We start from the raw sequence: 18,580 nt of genomic DNA on the forward strand, positions 1-18,580 counted from the left end.
AACAAGCCCAGACGCTTAGAGGGCTACAGGACTCACTCGGGCACCCTGAACTCCACAGACACGAACCGACTGAAGGGACACAAAGACTAATGAGGGGAAGGCGACGTTTGGCAGAACGGGAGCGCAGAAAGCCTCCCACGTACACCCTCCTCCGCACCTGGAGGAGCGCGCTCTCTTCCCCCCCGGCCGGGAAGGCGACACGGAGGCGGGAACGCGGGTACTGGTGCCTCTCCCGGGCACCCCTGCCAGCGGCGCGCGCCCCTTTGAAGGGCCCAGCCGCCGGCGGCGGCGCGGCGCCGCGCCCCTCCCGCGCGCTGATTGGCTGGCGGCGCCGGCGCTCTGCGGCGCTGTGATTGCGAGGCGCTGGGGCCGCCCGGCTGCTGGGAGCGGGGCGGGGGGGGCTGAGCCGCCCCCGCCGCGGGGACCCCGGCGCCTCCTCGCCCGACCCGCCGCCTGCCTCGGAGCGCTCCTCTCGCGCGGACCGCGCGGCGGGAGGAGGAGGAGGAGGAGCGGGGAAAACACGGGGGCCTCCACCTTCGCGTGCGGCGGCGGGCGCAGCATCCTCGGCACAGGGAGGCTGGGAACAAAGGCTCCGCGCCAGCCCCGGCGGCTCCACCTGCCCCTAGCGGAGATGGCGTCCCTCGGCTTAGGGGGGCTCAACGTCTCCGCCCGCAGGAAGAGCGTCCCGTCTCGCAACGCCGCGGTGGAAAGGCGGAACTTGATCACGGTCTGCAGGTGAGCCCCTGGGCCCTGCCATGCCCGAGGGGGCCGTTCCTCTCCTCCTCCCGCCGCTCTGGCCGCTGCCCGCCCTGCCCAAGGGGGCCGTGCTGTGCCCCCGCCCCGCGCAGGTGACCCGCGGCGGCGCTCGGGGGCGGGAGCGCGGGCGGCAGCCCCGCCGCAGCCGGCGGCCGCCCTGTCAGCGGGGGGAGGCCGGGGGGGCGCCGGCCTCCTGGGGCGCGTAGCGGCGAGAGAGGGCTGCCTCCTCCATCCTGACTCAGCTCCTCCGGCCGCGTTTGCGGGAGGGATGTTCCCGCGGCGGCCGGGGGGCAGGGGCACACCTGGCAGCGCCGCCCGGCGCGCCGGTGCATCGGGGCGTAAATGGTCTTTTTTCGGCGGGGGGAGAGGTTTGTCCTCAGCACCCTGACTGTGCTCCTGGGCGCCAGGCGTGCGCCCGAGCGAGGCAGGGCACGCTCCGCTCTCGGCGGTGTTCGGCCGAGGTGTTCCTCGCCGTGCGGGTCGAATTGGTGCAGCGCCGCTTTCTCGCAAGCGACGCGGTGCGGCCGCTTTCAAAATTCGGGCTTAATACGTGTTGGACGTGAAGTGAAACCTAAACCTGTTCTTCCAGGCTGCTGTGGAAGCAGCTAACCGTGTGTTCTTGCGAACGCGCTGGTGCAGCAAGAGCAGCCCCGAGGAGGTGCGTTCAGGGGATATTTTTGTCTCCAAAATCTAGATCAGGAGATAGGCAGCATAGGCTGGATCTAGTGTATCCAATTTTTTTTTTTTTTTTTTTGTTATCATCTTAGTGCTGAGCTTATATGAGCTTGATAATACTTCCTCTGGCTTTCCGTGTAAGCGTTTCCAATGCTGTCGTTGTTGGATTCATGCAGCATTTCCAAGTGTGCAGCACTGACCCGTTACATCACGGCAAACTTTTAAATACAGGAATATGGTGGTAGCGATGACTCCCTTAGTTCATTTGTTTCAGTTACTAAATTTTTAAGTTAACAAACTAATTTGAATATTATCTGGCGAAGGTCTTCAACAGATTCATATGGGCTATGAAATTATTTTAATTCTCACAAATTTTAATAATGTACCAGGACAACTATTAAATAATTTTGTACCCTCACCACTTAATGCTGCAGCAGTGTTTTTAAAAACAGATTAGGACCTCATATTCTTCCTTCTTTTTGCTTTTATTGTACATCGTTAATGGGTTTTACAAAGTGTAACTGTATCATCTGGCTACTGAAAGGAATTTGCTTCAATAGTCTTTCAAGTCCTAGTATCTGAGTTTAAGAGTAGCATCAATACTATTGTATTTTCCCATACTTTTATGCTTACCTCTTCTCTTTCCTGTGAAAAAGACATGCAACAAAAGCATAGAAAAAGAAGATTTTTATCAAACTTGCTGAAGCAGATCAAATAGGAGAAACAGAAGTTTTCAGTTTCACTGTTGTTACAGAGATACAGATATTATCAATCTGCAGGCTTGGGATAACACGAGTTTTATCAAGTAACAACATAATTGTACAGGATATAAACAGTTCTTTTTAAAGGAGTGTATTGTGTTCTGCAGAGCTTGCTGTTTTTTTCTGCCTCCTTATCTGAGAGGAACTCTTCTGTACTCTGTGCTGTTACATTTTATTTTTCAGTTTGTTTTTTTTTCGTGTCCTTGTCCTACAGTTGAAGTGATGTTATAACAGTTGAAATGATGTTGTAACATATTTAAAGATGTTTAGTAATCTGAGAGAGTTCAGTCAAATGCATATGAAACAGAGCTACTTCAGAAACTACTTGAAATTGGTGTATTTTAATTATTTCCAGTAAAATAATTTAATTTTGCTATAATCTTTCACAAAACCTGAAGTTCCTGGTTTGTGAATACACCTTAAAATATGGAAAGGATTATGAGGAAAAGGGATTTGTTTTATTATGATATACCTGCATTTGTTTATCTTTTTATTCTTCTACCAGTGTAATAGTAAATGTTTAAAATATTTCTGTGCTTTACAGTAGTTATTATATATTTTCTATTATTGAAAAATGTTATTTGTTAGGAATAGCCAAATTAGTATCAAAGCCAGTAAGATAATAGTTCTTTCCAATCAAAATCCTATGAGAATGTGAAATAGTTCTAGTAAAACTAGCTCTAATGACTTGATTAAATTACATGTGGATGATATGGCTTGCTACCTAGTGAAGGTGAGAGATGACAAGGAAAATATTCTTCTGAGTTACCATCTGTTAACAGTCCCTGATAATTTAATGAACCATTTTTGTTGAAGGTTCAATTTAGCAGATTTTTACTTAATAGTTAAATCAGGCTTTGAGGTTTTGTTATTTTCTTACAGTGATGATGTCTAACTCCTTATGCAGATGTGGATAGTTTTTAGTATTTCCAGCTTTGGAAGGAACAGTTTGTTTCCACTGGAATGCTGAGTGGCACTGTAGCCATGGGATGTAATGTAGTTACTTAAGTTCCATAAACCGATTGCATGTGAAAATACATGGTTATGTTTGTGTAACTGCACAGCCATGATTTAAATTGCAATATTTTTTAGGATTTTTTTGTTTGACTAAGTAATACATGTTCTAAGCTCTGTCTCCCTACTTGTTTTCCCTGAAGTTTGATGCCTTCCATTTTCCTATAAGTGGTGCTGGGGTTTTGAAGTTGTTCGGGGTTGTTCACATTGTTTTAATCTGATCTTCCCTAAGATTCATAAGTCAAATATCCATATAGATACAGAATTACAAAAAAAGTAGAGATAGGCCTTGGAACTGAGGGTCATAGGTTAAATACAGGATGTTAACACAGAATTGAACAACTGTCAGGAAATGTATTTTTTAAATAGTGATTTTGCTAATACGCATAAGAGCTGTTGCAGTGACATTGACCCTTACCTGGACTGTCTGGTTTCATGTCCAAGCCATGTTCTCCAGCATAAGGGATGTTAGTTTATAATCATGGGACTTATTCTATATCAATAGTTTTATGTTCTTTATAATGACATTTTAATGACATTTCCCAAATTGCAAGCTAAGTAAATTTGACAGAATACATCCATTCGTTTGAAAACTGAGAGGAGCAGAATCTGACAATGAAAAGTGACAAATTCATATAGCAGTCAAATTTTCTGCCTATTTGCTTTTTGATTAGAGACATGTTACTGTTTTGGAAATAAGCCTATAGACCTGGGATATATCCATAAAAGGTTTGACTTTTGTTTGGAGTTATTCAAGAAATTCGGGAGACCTTCTTGTGCATCTTGCAAAACAGCGGAAGAACCTACCCCAAAAAGATTGCTATAAATCTTTCTTATTCAAGATGTTTCTCTTGTACATAATTCAGAAGGTCTTTTTAAGGTTGGAGAATGTTAGCGTTTCTATATCTTTTTTTTGGCTCAAGCAAGACTAGATTCGTGACAGAGAAGAATATGTAAGAATATCAGAGTTCATGAAGGTCATTTAGAAACACTGATACTGGAATCTTTCCAATAGCAGTTACCATCTGAAAAAAAACCCCACCAAAACAACCCTATTGTTGCAGTGACACAATGGGAAATGATTTGATAAAAGACATTTTTTTAAAGAGCTTTGAAGCAACAGGTATTGGAGCTATATTACTCCTCTGCTCCTACCGAAAGTTCATTGTAGAAAATTTCAAGTTTGTTTTCAAGCCACTTTACTTTCTCACACCCTTCTGTTACAATTTCTCTGTTAACCTCTGAAGTGTAGGTAGGCTGTTGCTCTAGAGTGTAGTGTTGCTGTAGCAGTTCAGTGGAGAGAAGATGAAGTTGGGAGCAACAAAGAGAAACAAAAGAGCTGCTCTGACTCTACCTACTTGGATATTTTTTCATCATAGCTCTTGTGTACTTCAGACCTGACCTTTTCTTTCTTGACTTTCAGTCCCCAAGAGGTTCTGCATAACTGTGCAAGAGCATGGGCTTACTTTTCTGGGGGCTGTGCACTGGAAACAACATATGAGGCGTCTTTCATGACTGAGTAACTTTGTTTACCCAATGCTCTACAGTGTAACCTTTTTTCAAAGGCATCACTTCTACATACCTTAAATCCTTTTTCCAATCTGCACGGTAAGCATGGTGAAGTGTGAAAATCTAACATGCAAAATGTGTTTGTGACTTTTAAGTTACACTTAAAAGATGTGGTTGCCTCTCTGTAGTACTGGAGAAAAAAAGAAAAAAACAAACCAAAAACCAACCCCCTCAACAGAAGTATTTGTCTAAGATTTTTTTTAAATCTCTCAAAAAATATTTCCAGTCAATCAGATTTTGCCTGGTAGCACTGTTACCTTTCTGGTCTATGGGAATAAGGTGTACATACTCGCACTCCCTGTCAGTTCTCATAAAAGCCCATTTCAGCCAAACTTGACATAGCTATAAAGATTGTTTAGCTTTGTGGTGAAAATGTAGAGTAGAGAGCTGGAAATTAATATTTCTATGAAGGGCGTGGTGGTAGTAATGTAAGCACTTGAAAAGACTGCCTTACATGATGATGAGCTGTTAGACTCTCTTTTCTAATCAGACCCTTGGTATTTAAAAATTGTTGTACCCTTAAAAACTAGACATAGTTTTTTTTCTTTGATTAAATTGCAGAATGCTTTAAAATTAAAAAAAAAGAAATTACTTATCTGTGATTTTTAGAAGTGTATGTGAATTGCTCTTAAGTGTTTTTTCTTGAATGTATCTCAATTTCCAAATATGTATCCCATACAATATTAGCCAGTGAACTTTTAAGTAGGACACAGAATAGAGAAAAAATAGGCATAGTTATATATCATACGGTAATTTGTTTTGCAGTTTATGGATGATCCTGTCATGATCGTGTCTGAGTTTTAGGATGATATTCCTATATATAGTCCAGTACGTTACAGTAACTTACAACTTACTCTTGTGTATGTGCCTGTGAGTGAGTGATGTACTGCACCTTCTCTTTTTTCAGACCTTCACAGTGTGGGAGGAGTTGAGATCTTGTTACAGTTAATACTGACTTAGTCATGGCATTGGTATATTCATTCGTTTTTTGAAATTATGAAGTTTTTTATAGATATTTTCACAGCCCTGGGATAGCTTTGAGGAAACAATCATTACCACCATTAGAGTAGTCAATAGCAATGATACTGACTAGGTAGTCGTTTACTGGTGGGCATGCATGTCTTTCACTCAAAATCGGTTAAAAATGTGGAGGAGTTCAAAACTGAGTCATAACTTGGCAGTGCAGAAGCAGCTTCCTCCCCCACCCTTCTCACTCCTAATTCCTGTCCTGCCAAAACCACTACAACAATAGAAGCCTGCAGGAAAGGTAGGATGGGGAGTCTTTATTTAGAAGTTTAGTTAGTGTAACATAATTGAGTCGAAACTCTTGAAATACATTTGTCAATTCAGTTTGATCATAATTAGTTTCATTTAGTAAATGAGCATCAGGCTGTGCTGACTCCACTAAGGATGCAGTTGTTACTTTTACAGTACAGAGAATTTGAAAATAATACTGCTAGTTTAAGGAGTCTCATTCCTGCCCATGCCTGTATAGTATGCTGCTTCTGCAGCTCTGCTATAGAACTGTTTGTGTTGAGATACTGTGAAGCATATTTATTATGAATATATCAATATTTAAGAGTCACTCCACCCCTCCTCTCAAGTATCGAAAATCTAGATCAGCTCATAGTGAATCCCATAAAAAGCAGAACTGGCGCAACTGAGGGAGCGGTGTGCTCAGGTATAGGGTCTGGGATGAGCAGGCAGAGTGAGAACTTCCTAAGCTGGTACTGTTGAAGTTTGGGTGTTGTGAAAACAACCGCCTCAGTCTCTAGTATGGCTTCATTAATACAAATAAGGATTGTTGCAAAAAAACACAATAAATGCTTCAAAACAAGTGTTACTTTCAAAGTCGAAGACACATGAAACTTGCCTTGAAACTGAACAAGGAGCAGAAAGGAAAATAAAAATGGATTCTGATTAAAATGGCAAAGGCAAGAGAAAAATCAGTTTTTGTGTTGCTTCTTGAGTTTTAAACTATCTTCTTATTCAAAGAATGAAATTGAAGTGCAGGTGTAGCTACACACAGCTAACTGGCTAATTGACTAGTTACATCTTGTCTGCTTTTTACAGTACCTTGATTCAGCCTTTCCAATTTCAAATATTAGATCATTTAAATTTATAGCTTTTCTGGCATAATAATGAAGTAATATGGTGCTGAATATGATTGCTCCCATTAGCAGGGAAATCAACCTATCCAAGTTAATCCACAGGGTTAACAGTGCATAAAAATTCATTGTTTTATAATGTATTTGGATTATTCTTGCATTAGGATGAAATTACAATGTTCTCATAATAGGATAAAGTTTATACTTCTGGTTCTTGAGTATGCGTTTTGGGAATAAAAGGGGCATTGACGAAATGTCAGGCAAAAATCATGATGTTTAGGATTACAGAGAGAAATTGATGTTGGAAATTGATGTTGGATGCTTTTGAGTGCTTGTTTTTCTACAGCTTTATTAAAATAGTTTAGAGAAGAGGAAAATAATTAGAAAATAATTAGCTTACTTCTACGTAGAAAGGGCGTGGATTTTTGTTTTCTTTTTGTTTTTAAGGCTTTGTGCCTAAGACCGACAATGACGACTGTATTTCCAGGCTATTTCTCAATGTGGTGTGTGTTCATGTTGCTCTGACTGAACTTGAAATCATCAAGGTGGTTTTCTGGTTCTTTGCTTGTTCGGTTTATACAAACTACTGTCCTGCTATAGAGGACCAATAGCTGTCTATATAGTGTATGATCGTCCTGTACTTTTGCTCTAGGTTTTCAGTCAAGACTCTGATCGACCGTTCCTGTTTTGAGACTATAGATGATACTTCCCCTGAATTTAATAATTTTGCAGCCATTCTGGAACAGATTCTAAGTCATCGACTGAAAGGTATGTTAATTAACTTCCTTACTAGTGATGTTTTTGCCATGAGAATTTGTTGGTATGAAACCAGTGTACATCTGTAGAAACTCCTTGATGCTAAATGGAAGTGTGGGCTTTCTTTGTGTGTCTGTCCCTTTGCTGTTGCCTTCCTGATTGTTTGCGTTACTGTGGAAGAGTCAAGGAAACGTTTTTTGCGAAACATGTTTCCGATGTTCTTGTTGGAAGCCCTCTCAGCTGGTAATTAAGCAAGTGAATGTTGCTATGGTGCTGAGCTCTGTCTGCTTTTCTGCTTTATGATAAGGCTGTGTCCTAAGAGTCTGAGTCTGAAAGACAATTGTAGTGTTTTCTGCTTTAACAGAAGCTATAGAGAGCGTTACCTGTGGTGCTGCTCCCTGTTCTTTCTCCCTTCCCTGCTTTTGTTGCCTTCTTTTCCACATACTGTGTTTAGATCTTTTCATTCCCATCCCCTCCCTTACCCCTAGTGAAGCTGGTTTTTGCTACTGGAATGTAATGGATCTGGATTAAAATACTTTTGAGAAAGGTCAGTTGTTGATTTTCCTCTTGTATGAGAGTCAGATGTTGTTCTAATTCAAGAAAATGTCTGTTTGCATTTTCTGATTGTTCTAGAGGAAGCTGCTTTGCTAAAAGAACAGAGCGTACCTTAGCAGTAACAGTAGCTAGAAAAGGACTTTGAAAGCTTATCCTCATTTCTCAGTTCTGTGTACTGTTTCTGAAATTATTTGAGGATTATGAAGGACATCATAATCATCTAAATATAGATGCGTAATATGAAAATCTACTCCTTTTCATACTTCTGCTTTTTAATATTCATAACTAAGCTTTGTGAACAATATGGTGTGTAGGCTGACATTTGAGTAGCACAATTACTACCTGCTGTCATTCTGTCAGAGAAGGGGAGGGGAGGGAAAAATCGCACAGTGGGGTAGGAACATAGTGTTTGTCACTTATGACAAAGATTATTGGAGTGATTATGGGTACTTAGCAACTTGACACTGCAGGGAAATTGCTCTGTTTTCTCCTTCTCCCCCAGCTTCAGTGATGTTTGAGCAAAAATCATTATGATTTCCCCCCCCCCCCCCGCCCTCAACATTCTTCTACTTCAGAGTGTATTAGGCAGGACAGGCAGTACAGAGAAGAAGCCTTGACAGGTTAGCAAATGGGTTACAGGCAAATGGAATTTGTAAGTAAAAAATTGTTTCAAATAAGAAGGAAAGAAAATCAAAAAGCTAAATTGTTTTTTCAGTCTTCCCCTTGTAATTACCAGTATGATTTTCTAAGTTTGCAGAGTTAAATAAAAATATGGAAAAAAGCAGCAACTTCTGCATCATATTGCAAACAGGGAATATTTTGGTAATAAGCTAGATCGCTGCCAGTAATTGTTTTATTCTTTAGAAACTTGAAAGGCAAATTGAGATAATAAATGTACCATGACAATTCAAATTTTAAGACAGTATATTTTATACAACACAGAAATTGCATTTTATTGATGGAAATGACTAATATGTTCTGAATGTGTACTTCATGTCAGTAGGAGCACACTAAAAGAAAACTGGTGATTGCAGTGGGTTGTATAAAATGTTTTAAAGGAGGCAGAACATACCTGATCTGTTTGTCTATGGTAAGATAAATGCCTTCACTGTATTAAAGTTGTCAGGATAATCCCATGGTAGCGTAGTTAAATGGATGACCCAGATTTGAGAGTTTGAGTAGTATATAGACCTTTGCTTTTTTAAGGCCATGGCAAATAACAATTCTTAATCTTTAACTTCTTTCAGAAGTACTGGGTGAGGAAGGAAGAATTAAAAAAAAAAGCATGTAATTTGCATTGTAAAAGACTAAGTTTACTTTTATTAGAATACTTTTACTGACAACTGTCTTTTCTGACACCAAATATAATATGTTTTTAAGGAGCAAAGCATAGTGTTGTTGGAATATAATGACTGTTGCTGCTTATTAGTTTCGTGTTCAGATAGGACTCACACAAAACAAAATGGGAGGAAGAATAGCCAATTTAAGGGGGAAAAAAGGTTCAACTACAGGGATTAGAATTTTATGATTTTCTGGAAAACATTACAATTAAAAATTCTGAAATAATATCTCTCCAATCCTCATCCTCCTAGCTGTTCTGCTAAAAATGCCGGTTTTAGCAATATGAGCACCATTTTAAAATTGATTTTTGATAGGTAGCTGATCTGATGTTGCCACCTCCGAATAGCAAAAGGATCATGAAATAACCTTCATAGTAGTTTGGGTGGTTTTGTTGGTTTGTTTTTTCTTTTCAGAATCACTGAAGAATTTAGTTTGGGAAGTGCCTTACAAAGTCATCTGGTCCAACCGCTTACTTGAAGCAGAGCTGACTTGGGTTGCTCACAGAATTTTCCAGCTGAACGTTGAAAATCTCCATGACATTTCTTAAACTCAGTGCAGTTTGCTACAGAATTATTCTCCCTCTCCACTTTGTGCTTACCTTTCCTGGATATTAGCCATGGTCCTCCAACCGATCCTGTGGTGAGCCAGACCAGGAAATCAAACAGGCAGAAAACTAATGACTTTCCCCATGGATGCCAATTTTTTAACCCAGCTGTTCATTTTCTTAGAGTGGTTTAGATGTGGGTGTTTCTTGGTAATAAATGAGGTGGCATAAATATATCAGCTCACACAACAGAGATCTGTGACGCTGCTTGAATGCCAGATATCTGTTCTTGTGGTACAGGAGACTTAGCAAATATGGCACCAAATAGTTCGAAAAAAATAACATAAATGCCATGACCAAAAGGTCACATCCGTACTGCCTTACAGTTACATGTACACTAGTGCAATAAGTAGCAGTCAGGAACTAGAGCCCCCGTTGTTAGAAAAAGCAGTCTGGCTCTCAGCTCTGTTTTAAATTGCCCTAAGAAGAGCGAGGGGTTTGAGTAAGCTGTATTAACGTCTTTTCAGGGATTGCAAGCCATTGACTGCCTTCTCCTCTAGAGAGTGGAGAGATACTTATTGCTGTACTGTGTAATACTGCATGTGTAGTCTATCTGGTACTCCCTAGAAGTGCTGGATTTATTGTGAATGCAGCGCAGACCAAACACCGTAATGCGGAGGATATAAAGCATGTGTTCCTCTTGTCATTAAAGTAAGTTGTGTGGCATGCCTGCTGGCAAGATATGATACTACTGGACAGGAAAACTGAAGATTTTGAAAAGGTAGGAGAGGAGGAGTAACAGAAAAAGATGAGTGACTATTTAGTCTTTGGTCCTTCTCAAAAATAAGAATTTGGCATAGTTTTATAATCCAGCAGAGAGTAAGTGCCTATTCTGAGTGGATACAGAGACAATGTATTTGAAAGTCTCTGGACCCAAATAAGCCTATAGTCCTGAAAGGGATTTTACAAATTTGTATACAAATGTATGTGTGTTTGATAATCTTTAAAGCAAGCTGGGTAAATTTCAGAAGCCATTTTTTTCCTCAAATAATTGTTTGGAATTTGTTCCTTTCTTAACTGTTCTGTATAGTGGAGGATTAAGCTTAATGTTGTAGCTGTCTTGGTGTTTTCTTGTTTTCACTGCTGGGTACAGATTTTTCAAGTAAATTTCCTTTTTATCAGATCAGCTAAGTACGTATAGTTAGTGCAGAAATAGTAAGGGCATCACAGGTATATCCTAGCAGATTTAAAACTTGAAGTCAATTCAAAGTGATGTATGTATTATCTTTACTGTATCACAATGTTGTACTGTTTTCTGCCTTTTTCTATCACTTTAAGATAGTTTTAACTGAGTTGATACTCAAAACATTAGTAAGTATTGTACATTTTTATGGCCATCATCTCGAATGTATTTCTGAAAACTGTTGTCGTGTGTGTATTTTTTGACCTTAATATGTTTTCATTGTAATATCCTTCACAGCAAAATGGTTTTCATATACAAACTGCTAGCCAATATGCATGCTTAGAAATAGTTTTTGGTGTAAGTTCTGTGACTGACAACATATATAGTGCATCTTGCTTGTGACTTCCGTGATTTTTGCATGTCATGGTACTGTGAGTGTACTTGTCATCTATACACTTACTTGCAGTTACCACCATAATGACACAAAACAATATGCTATACGGTGGTATTTTGGCACTTTCACAAGTTTGCCTTTCTTATACGTGCATTTAGAAGGTATCATAAACTTGTCAAAAGCTTCTGCTAGAGTTGCTCATGGAAGCTGCTTGTCTCTCTCTGATCTATGTTATTCCTAATTTTTAGTGACTGTGGAGTTCATTTGCTTGCTTTTCTTTTTTGTTTTAGAAAACTTACTGAGTAGTAAGCTTCCAGGGTGATCAGTGCTGCCTGAGTGGAAAAATAAATGTAATAATTCTCTTTTCTCATTCTATAAAATGTTCTAATTTCATGCATCATCAATAGTCTGGTGGTAGTAATGGTAAATGTGACTGTACTAGTGATGTCACTGGTGTATGTGGTTCAAGTTTTTTGCACTTCTTCATAGTAAAGTCAATTATTAAATAATTCATTTCTGAAGCAGTGAAAGACTACCTCTTATATCTGCAGTCTACAATTTATCCCTTCCTATACAGTTTTTATTTTACTTATTTATTTTGAGCAGGAGAAAAAAAAAGCGCACTTACTACTTCCTGCTAATTCATAGTCTCTTTTTAAGCAATAAATTTTAATATTATTTTTAATAATCAAAATTCACTGAATCTTAATAATTTAGGCATAAAGGAGAGAGTATGAATTATATGAATGAGTAAGATGCAGGTGGTAATGCTGTGCATCTTGAGAGAAACAAGTCTGCTGGATAAAATAGTTAAGGTAATGGAGATATAATGGGAGTGAAAAAGGTAGATTAAGGAAATAAAAGCTGAAGGCACTACTGTCATGAAAAAGACAAAGTCTAAGCATATAGCTGCCGTGGCCCTTTATTTGATGCAATAATGCTATTAGCAGAATAGCTTTTGTTACTCGATTTAATATTTATACACGCGTAGTGACCCTGTTACTGGTTTTGGCCAAAAAGAAATAGCAGGGCTCTTGTGGAATTTGTGGTGTAGCTCATTCTCCTTTGTCCTATATGGAGAAAAATCTTAAATTAATTTGTAATTGCCTTGGAGGACTGGGTTTATGAACTTACTGTAAATTTTAATTTTTAATGACCCACTCTGTAGGCCCAAATTTAAAGAGCAGGTATCACAGAAATTCCTCAAAGGACTAGCATGCCAGTTTATTACTAACAAGTTGTATTAAAATTTTTTTGGGGGATAGAAGAATTTGGTGTGAACTAAATAATACAGGGAAATCTGGAGAAAACCTGCCTGTACCTTAGAGCATACTAGTCATTACGACTTAGCAGCTGTGAAACTTTGTAGATATGAAATTGGACTGTGATTGACTAAGAATCAAACTGTTTAATGTCTAATTTGTGAAAAATTTCTTGGGCGTGAAAAAAGATCTGCAACAACTAGTGTTGTGGATGTTTGTATCTGCTTGTCAAACTGGAGCAGAAATGGGTTGATACAAATAAGTGTGTAGCAGTATTCAAAATGTAGTGAATAAAAACTTTCAACAATATTGTTTCTATTTGCTTTGCAGTTCTGTAGACGAGAATTGGATGAATTTGAACAATGATTAATGTTAAACACGCAGCTTCCATGCTTACTAACAATTTTGTTTTGCTGGCAAACCAGTAACATCATTCTTGTTAGAACAACTGTCAGCTTCTGTGTCTTCTGATGACATATAAACTTCATGGCAAAGACCATATTCTCTCTGTCCTTTGGTCCTCCCAGGAAATCTACTCTTTCCTTAAGAAGTCCTTTGACAGAATATAAGTTGTATATAAAAGTAGCTTTCAAGTTATTCAAGGAATTGTTTTGAATTAGTGACTCCAGAAAACTATAGAATGAAACTGGTTTTTGCAGAATATATTCTGTCTTTAAGATAGTTAGAAAAATCTGCAAAAGTTGTTTTATGATATGCCTGCCTTTATTATTTGGCACTGAAATTAGGGACTCAAAGTCATCTTCGCGCTTAAGTTGCGTTTAATTTTGTGAGTATAATCCCTAGGGCATAAATGTTTCTGATACAGTAAAGAATATGAAAAACATCTGAAGCTTTTAGTGTTGGTAAATTGCCATTGAATTTTTATTGCTGTCTGCTACACTTGGCATTTCAACAAAAATAGTAAGTTTGTAAGAGCACTTACCTCATGGAGGTACTTTTATTTTAGTCCTTAGAACTGAGAAGATATGAATCTAGAGAAACTGAAACACCTTGAGATTTTGGTTTTCCTTTGGCACATTGAGTAGTATATATTAGTTCTTCCTGCTTTCTGTTTTGTTTTGTTTTGTTTTGTTTTTTTAATAAGTCTTTTATCAAGCTTTGAATTTAATAAATAAATCCATGTGGCAAAGTAAGCAGATGGACCACGATGTCAAGTTACATGCAACCTCTAGGGAAAAAAAAAACATCACTCGAATTTCTTGAGGTCATAGGGGACAGATCTTTGACAGTACTCTGGCTATGCTTGAGCTAGCTAAATCATGCTAGATAAAAACATCCTTGTCATCATATTTTGGCATTTTATTTTCCTTATGTATGATTTGCAGTATCAGTCTAATATATTCTTTCTTGAAATCTGAGTTTTCCAACAGCGAAAGAATTAGAAGTCTTTCTGATAAGTTAGTAAAGCTTCAGAAGTACAACTTAAGACTTGAAATAAAATAAAATTAGCTTTAAAATAAGATCTCATTTTACATGGAGAAAAGGTTTTGCACGTACGTAATAATGGCAGTCACCAGAGGGCAATGTTCATCTTACTTATTGTGTACCTGTTTGCAGTTGTATGCTGTTCAGTCTGGAAAATGAGGTTGAACTGTTGTATCTATGATGAAATTTATTTTGTGTGGAGCGGTTGTAAGTAGTATGTAATTTTGCCTTTCATTTTCCAACTGCAATACATTGCAAACTGGAAAAAAATATGAAGGATTTTGGTTAAAGCTCCAGAAGAGTTATTGATGTGCTCAATTCATTTTGGTCAGCTTCCCAAGGAATGTTCTGTGTGTACTCAAAATAAATTGTGGCTGCAAAGCCTTTTTGATCATGCATCAATTTCTTCTTCAATGAAAGCACATTTTGAAAAATTCCAATCTGCTCCTAAAATAAAGCTAACACTATCACGGCATACAGTGGTCTGTTATGTGTATTAAATTTTTTTTTTTTTTAAAAAAAAGAATCTCTCTTTGCTTGACTATATTAGTGAAAGGCGTGGTACTATCTAAAACAAATAACAGAAATACTACTTGTATCATATTTTTAAGTCACAGCAGTGTGTGCTCTATTGTGATTTAAGAGTCCCATGAAGAACCTCTGAGTATTATTGTAGCATATAACAAGGAAAAAATCAACAAAATACACATATGTACACAAAACCCCCAAACTTCTTTTTGCATTGATTTCAAACCAGGGTGAGCTGCATAATGCAAGTTTTTTTTACACCTGTGAACCAGTTTTCAGTAGGAATTTATGGACTTGATAGTATAAAATCGTGTCAGTGCAGGTAACCTATAGGGAAGTATTTTAGTTATGTTCATCTGCAATAATCAGGAAGAAAGGTTCATAAATCTTGTATTTTGATTTAAGGTCAGATCACCTGGTTCGGCTACGAAAGTCCTCGTAGTTTCTGGGACTACATTCGAGTAGCTTGCCGAAAAGTGTCTCACAATTGCATCTGCAGTATTGAGAACATGGAGAACGTCGGTTCTTCTAGAGCTAAGGTAGGGAAAAGAAAGGTCAAATTGACTTTTTTATTCTGTTGTCTGTGTAAAATATAGGTGACATTTCTGTACCCCAAAGAAAAAGATACTACTAAGCATAGCATGCCCCACAAAATTATTCATTGTTTGAAATAATTATTTTTATATGTTTCTAGCAAAAATTTACTTTTTAAAAAAACATTTTTAGATCTGAGTATTTCCTTTTAAATTTATGTTATTCAGTAGAATAAATCTCAAATTCTTTGTTCAGTGAGCATATTATAAAATTACTGCCTTCACATTTTTGAATTTACATAATTTTTTTTAAATGCAGTATGTTGAGGGAAATTAAGTTAATATGAGCAAGCCTGACAAATATTATTTTAAAATTGTAGAAATCTGATTTTTTTTTTTTCCCCCTAACCTAGGTATAATTTTATTTTGTATATAATTTATGCACCAATAGAAAACGTGTGATCAACTCCTGAGTTTGTTGGTGTGATTGTGCGGGAAGCCCTTAATAGATTAATTTGCTAATAAAGATCTATATAGAAATGACATCACAATTCCTGATTGTAGGTGTGATGGAAACATTAAGAAAGTAACAATTTAATGTGTTTATATGCATGTGAACTGAATAAGAATAAGCTTTAAACTGATCTACTGTTAAATCCTGATAGTGTAAGACAATACAGACCAACACATTTAAAAAAAAATACTGTTGGACAGAGATTACAAGTTCTTTTTAATAGATTGAAATGCTTTTCAATAATTTGTATTTCTGTGTAAAGCAGCCTTGACTGATAACTGAGAACCTTCTGACTTGAAAGTATGAGTGGTATAAAAGGATGCACAAATCAATGTTCTTAATTCTTTTTATTCCTAAATGAACTGGACTCAGTTATTTGAAAAAGTAGCTAAACTGTTCCATGGCTATTTTTAAAATCCTGTAGTTTCAGATTTTTATTTTACTCTGGATTATTCACAGTTGGTGTCATTGGTGAGGTGGAAATATTTAGCTTGCTATATGCAAAAACTTCACAGTTATTTTTTCAGGTGCATGTCTGTGGTTAATACAATTTAAGTTATAGGTATTTATGCAACCACCATTTTCTTCGATAAAAGATAATGCTTTGACCAAGCAGCACCATGAATCTAGTAGGTTGTTCTGATGATTGATCATTCTAGCAGCCGATCTGATGATCCACAGTAGTGCAGAACAGCTTATTTGCTATGTCTGCTGTTGCTCCTTTCTTCTTTTGTATAGGCTGTTTTAAATTTTATATAGTTAACATATCTCTGATTTGTGTGAAAGCTTTGAAACACTTGAGATTCTATGGCAAAAAGCTATTGACTGGTTTTCCGATCCAGAATATTACATTCAAATTTGGAGAACTTTATTTCACAATAAATTTTATTTGTAAAAATACATCTTCTGTTTTCATTATTACCATAATGAAGTACATCAATTTCTGTTTCATGATAATTTTGTTAATCCGTTCATTTCACCCAGGTAAATCAACTGTATTTGTTTTCAGATGTAAAATTAAGTGTTTCATTCTATAATACTTAAATTTTTTTATGTTTCTTCTTGCAGGGTCGAGCCTGGATCAGAGTAGCACTTATGGAAAAGCATTTGTCTGAATATATTTCCACAGCTCTGAGAGACTTCAAAACAACCAGGTCTCTCAGACTTTTATTTTTGCAATATTTTAGTAAATGTTGCGTAAGTGAGGGGCTTAGATTTGAAAGTGAATGTTCCTCTTGATTGTATAGGAAAGGATGTCACTAGTAAAACAGCTGAAACCTGGTAAAAGGTATTTGGAGTTGGTATCAATTGATTGGATTTTAGCATGGGTTAAACAGCAAAATGAAAAATCCCTTTGTGATTTTAAAAATGTGGAAATAAGTCTAGAATTCTTGAAAGGTCAGAAGAGAAGGAAACCTCTCTAAAGAAGGAACTAATTTTGAAATTGTCATGTGATAAGGATAGAAGTTGTAATGTTTCTTTCAAAATTAGGTATGGTTGACAGAAAGCCCTAGAGACTCAGTAAAAAATAATTTTTATAGGAATTTTTCTTGGAGAAGAAAGGAAGAGAATTCCAGGAAACTTTTGAGAAATAAAGAAGAACAGAATTAGTGATCAGGCATAGCTAGGATGCTTGATGTAATATGAAAAATGTGTAACAGATTTTTATTGTACCTTCTAACAGTAAAAGCTGTTATGGACAAGAATATGCTTTGTGATAGAAAATACTCTGGCAGTTTTGGACCGTTTCTATATAATGTGATTCTCATACGATGCTTCATCCTGTAACAAGTGTGTATTGTAGATTCATGATGAAGTCATCTAAATATGAATGAGTCTGTAACGTGTTGTGGTACCTTATGTTGAACTCTAAAAGCTTTGGACACACTGAATGGACTATTTAAACAGTAAGAGTTTTCTTTGTAAGGACTTCTGGTCATTTAGAATAGTATTTCTGTTTGTAATACTATTTGTCCACAGATCTTCATATATTTTGCCAATATTAAGGTGACTTTGAAACACAACTAGCTAAACTTCTCATTTTATTGAACTTTCCAGACCTGTTGTTGTATATTTTACCCAGATTTGCTTGCATTTACAGTAGATACAGTAGATACTCATAAAACAAAGATTTTTGGAAAATATTTACTCATATTGCCTCACACTGAAAAGTCACTTGGGTTTTTGAGGGGGAGATGAGGAGGAAGACGAGGGTCACAAACTATGTAGTTAAGTAGTAAATTCTTTGTCCATGTTTGATAGTGCAGTTTGTTTTCTGGTGGATAACAGTGGTATTATTTTATTAGCAGTTTTAAATTCATTTATTTAAACATGTTAATGCTTCATATGTTTGAATGTTCTTTCAGTGGTATAGCTTTTGGAAACAACTTCTCTTGCATTCCAAACATAGTGAGTGCAAAGTTTGTTTTGAAGTAATACTTTTAAATACATCTTATGGAAATAAAAGTTACAATTTGAGATCTTGGCAGAGCGGATTTCAAATTCACTAGCAATAACAGACACGCTCTTTTTCCCATGTGGGATTTTGGATACCTAATAAGTGGCCTGATTTTTTTTGGTGATGCTTTGCACCATTTATTTGGCATTTTAAATTATGTTTTGTGCTATATGTATATTTAAA

The 18,580-nt window shown here is 37.5% G+C and overlaps 1 protein-coding gene across 1 annotated transcript in view; it reads left to right on the top strand.

Annotated features, from left to right (window-relative positions):
* The first annotated feature begins 631 nt into the window (after positions 1-631).
* Positions 632-18,580, top strand: part of RUNDC3B (RUN domain containing 3B) — a 50,763-nt gene continuing 32,814 nt past the window's right edge. Inside the window, exons 1-4 of the mRNA XM_086614664.1 lie at positions 632-735; positions 7,536-7,651; positions 15,298-15,431; positions 17,008-17,093. Coding sequence (XP_086470790.1) covers positions 632-735; positions 7,536-7,651; positions 15,298-15,431; positions 17,008-17,093 — 440 coding nt within the window. The remainder of the gene's footprint in view (positions 736-7,535; positions 7,652-15,297; positions 15,432-17,007; positions 17,094-18,580) is intronic.

The sequence above is a fragment of the Tauraco erythrolophus genome, chromosome 7 (genome assembly GCF_009769465.1).
Source record: "Tauraco erythrolophus isolate bTauEry1 chromosome 7, bTauEry1.pri, whole genome shotgun sequence".
NCBI classification, from domain to species: domain Eukaryota; kingdom Metazoa; phylum Chordata; class Aves; order Musophagiformes; family Musophagidae; genus Tauraco; species Tauraco erythrolophus.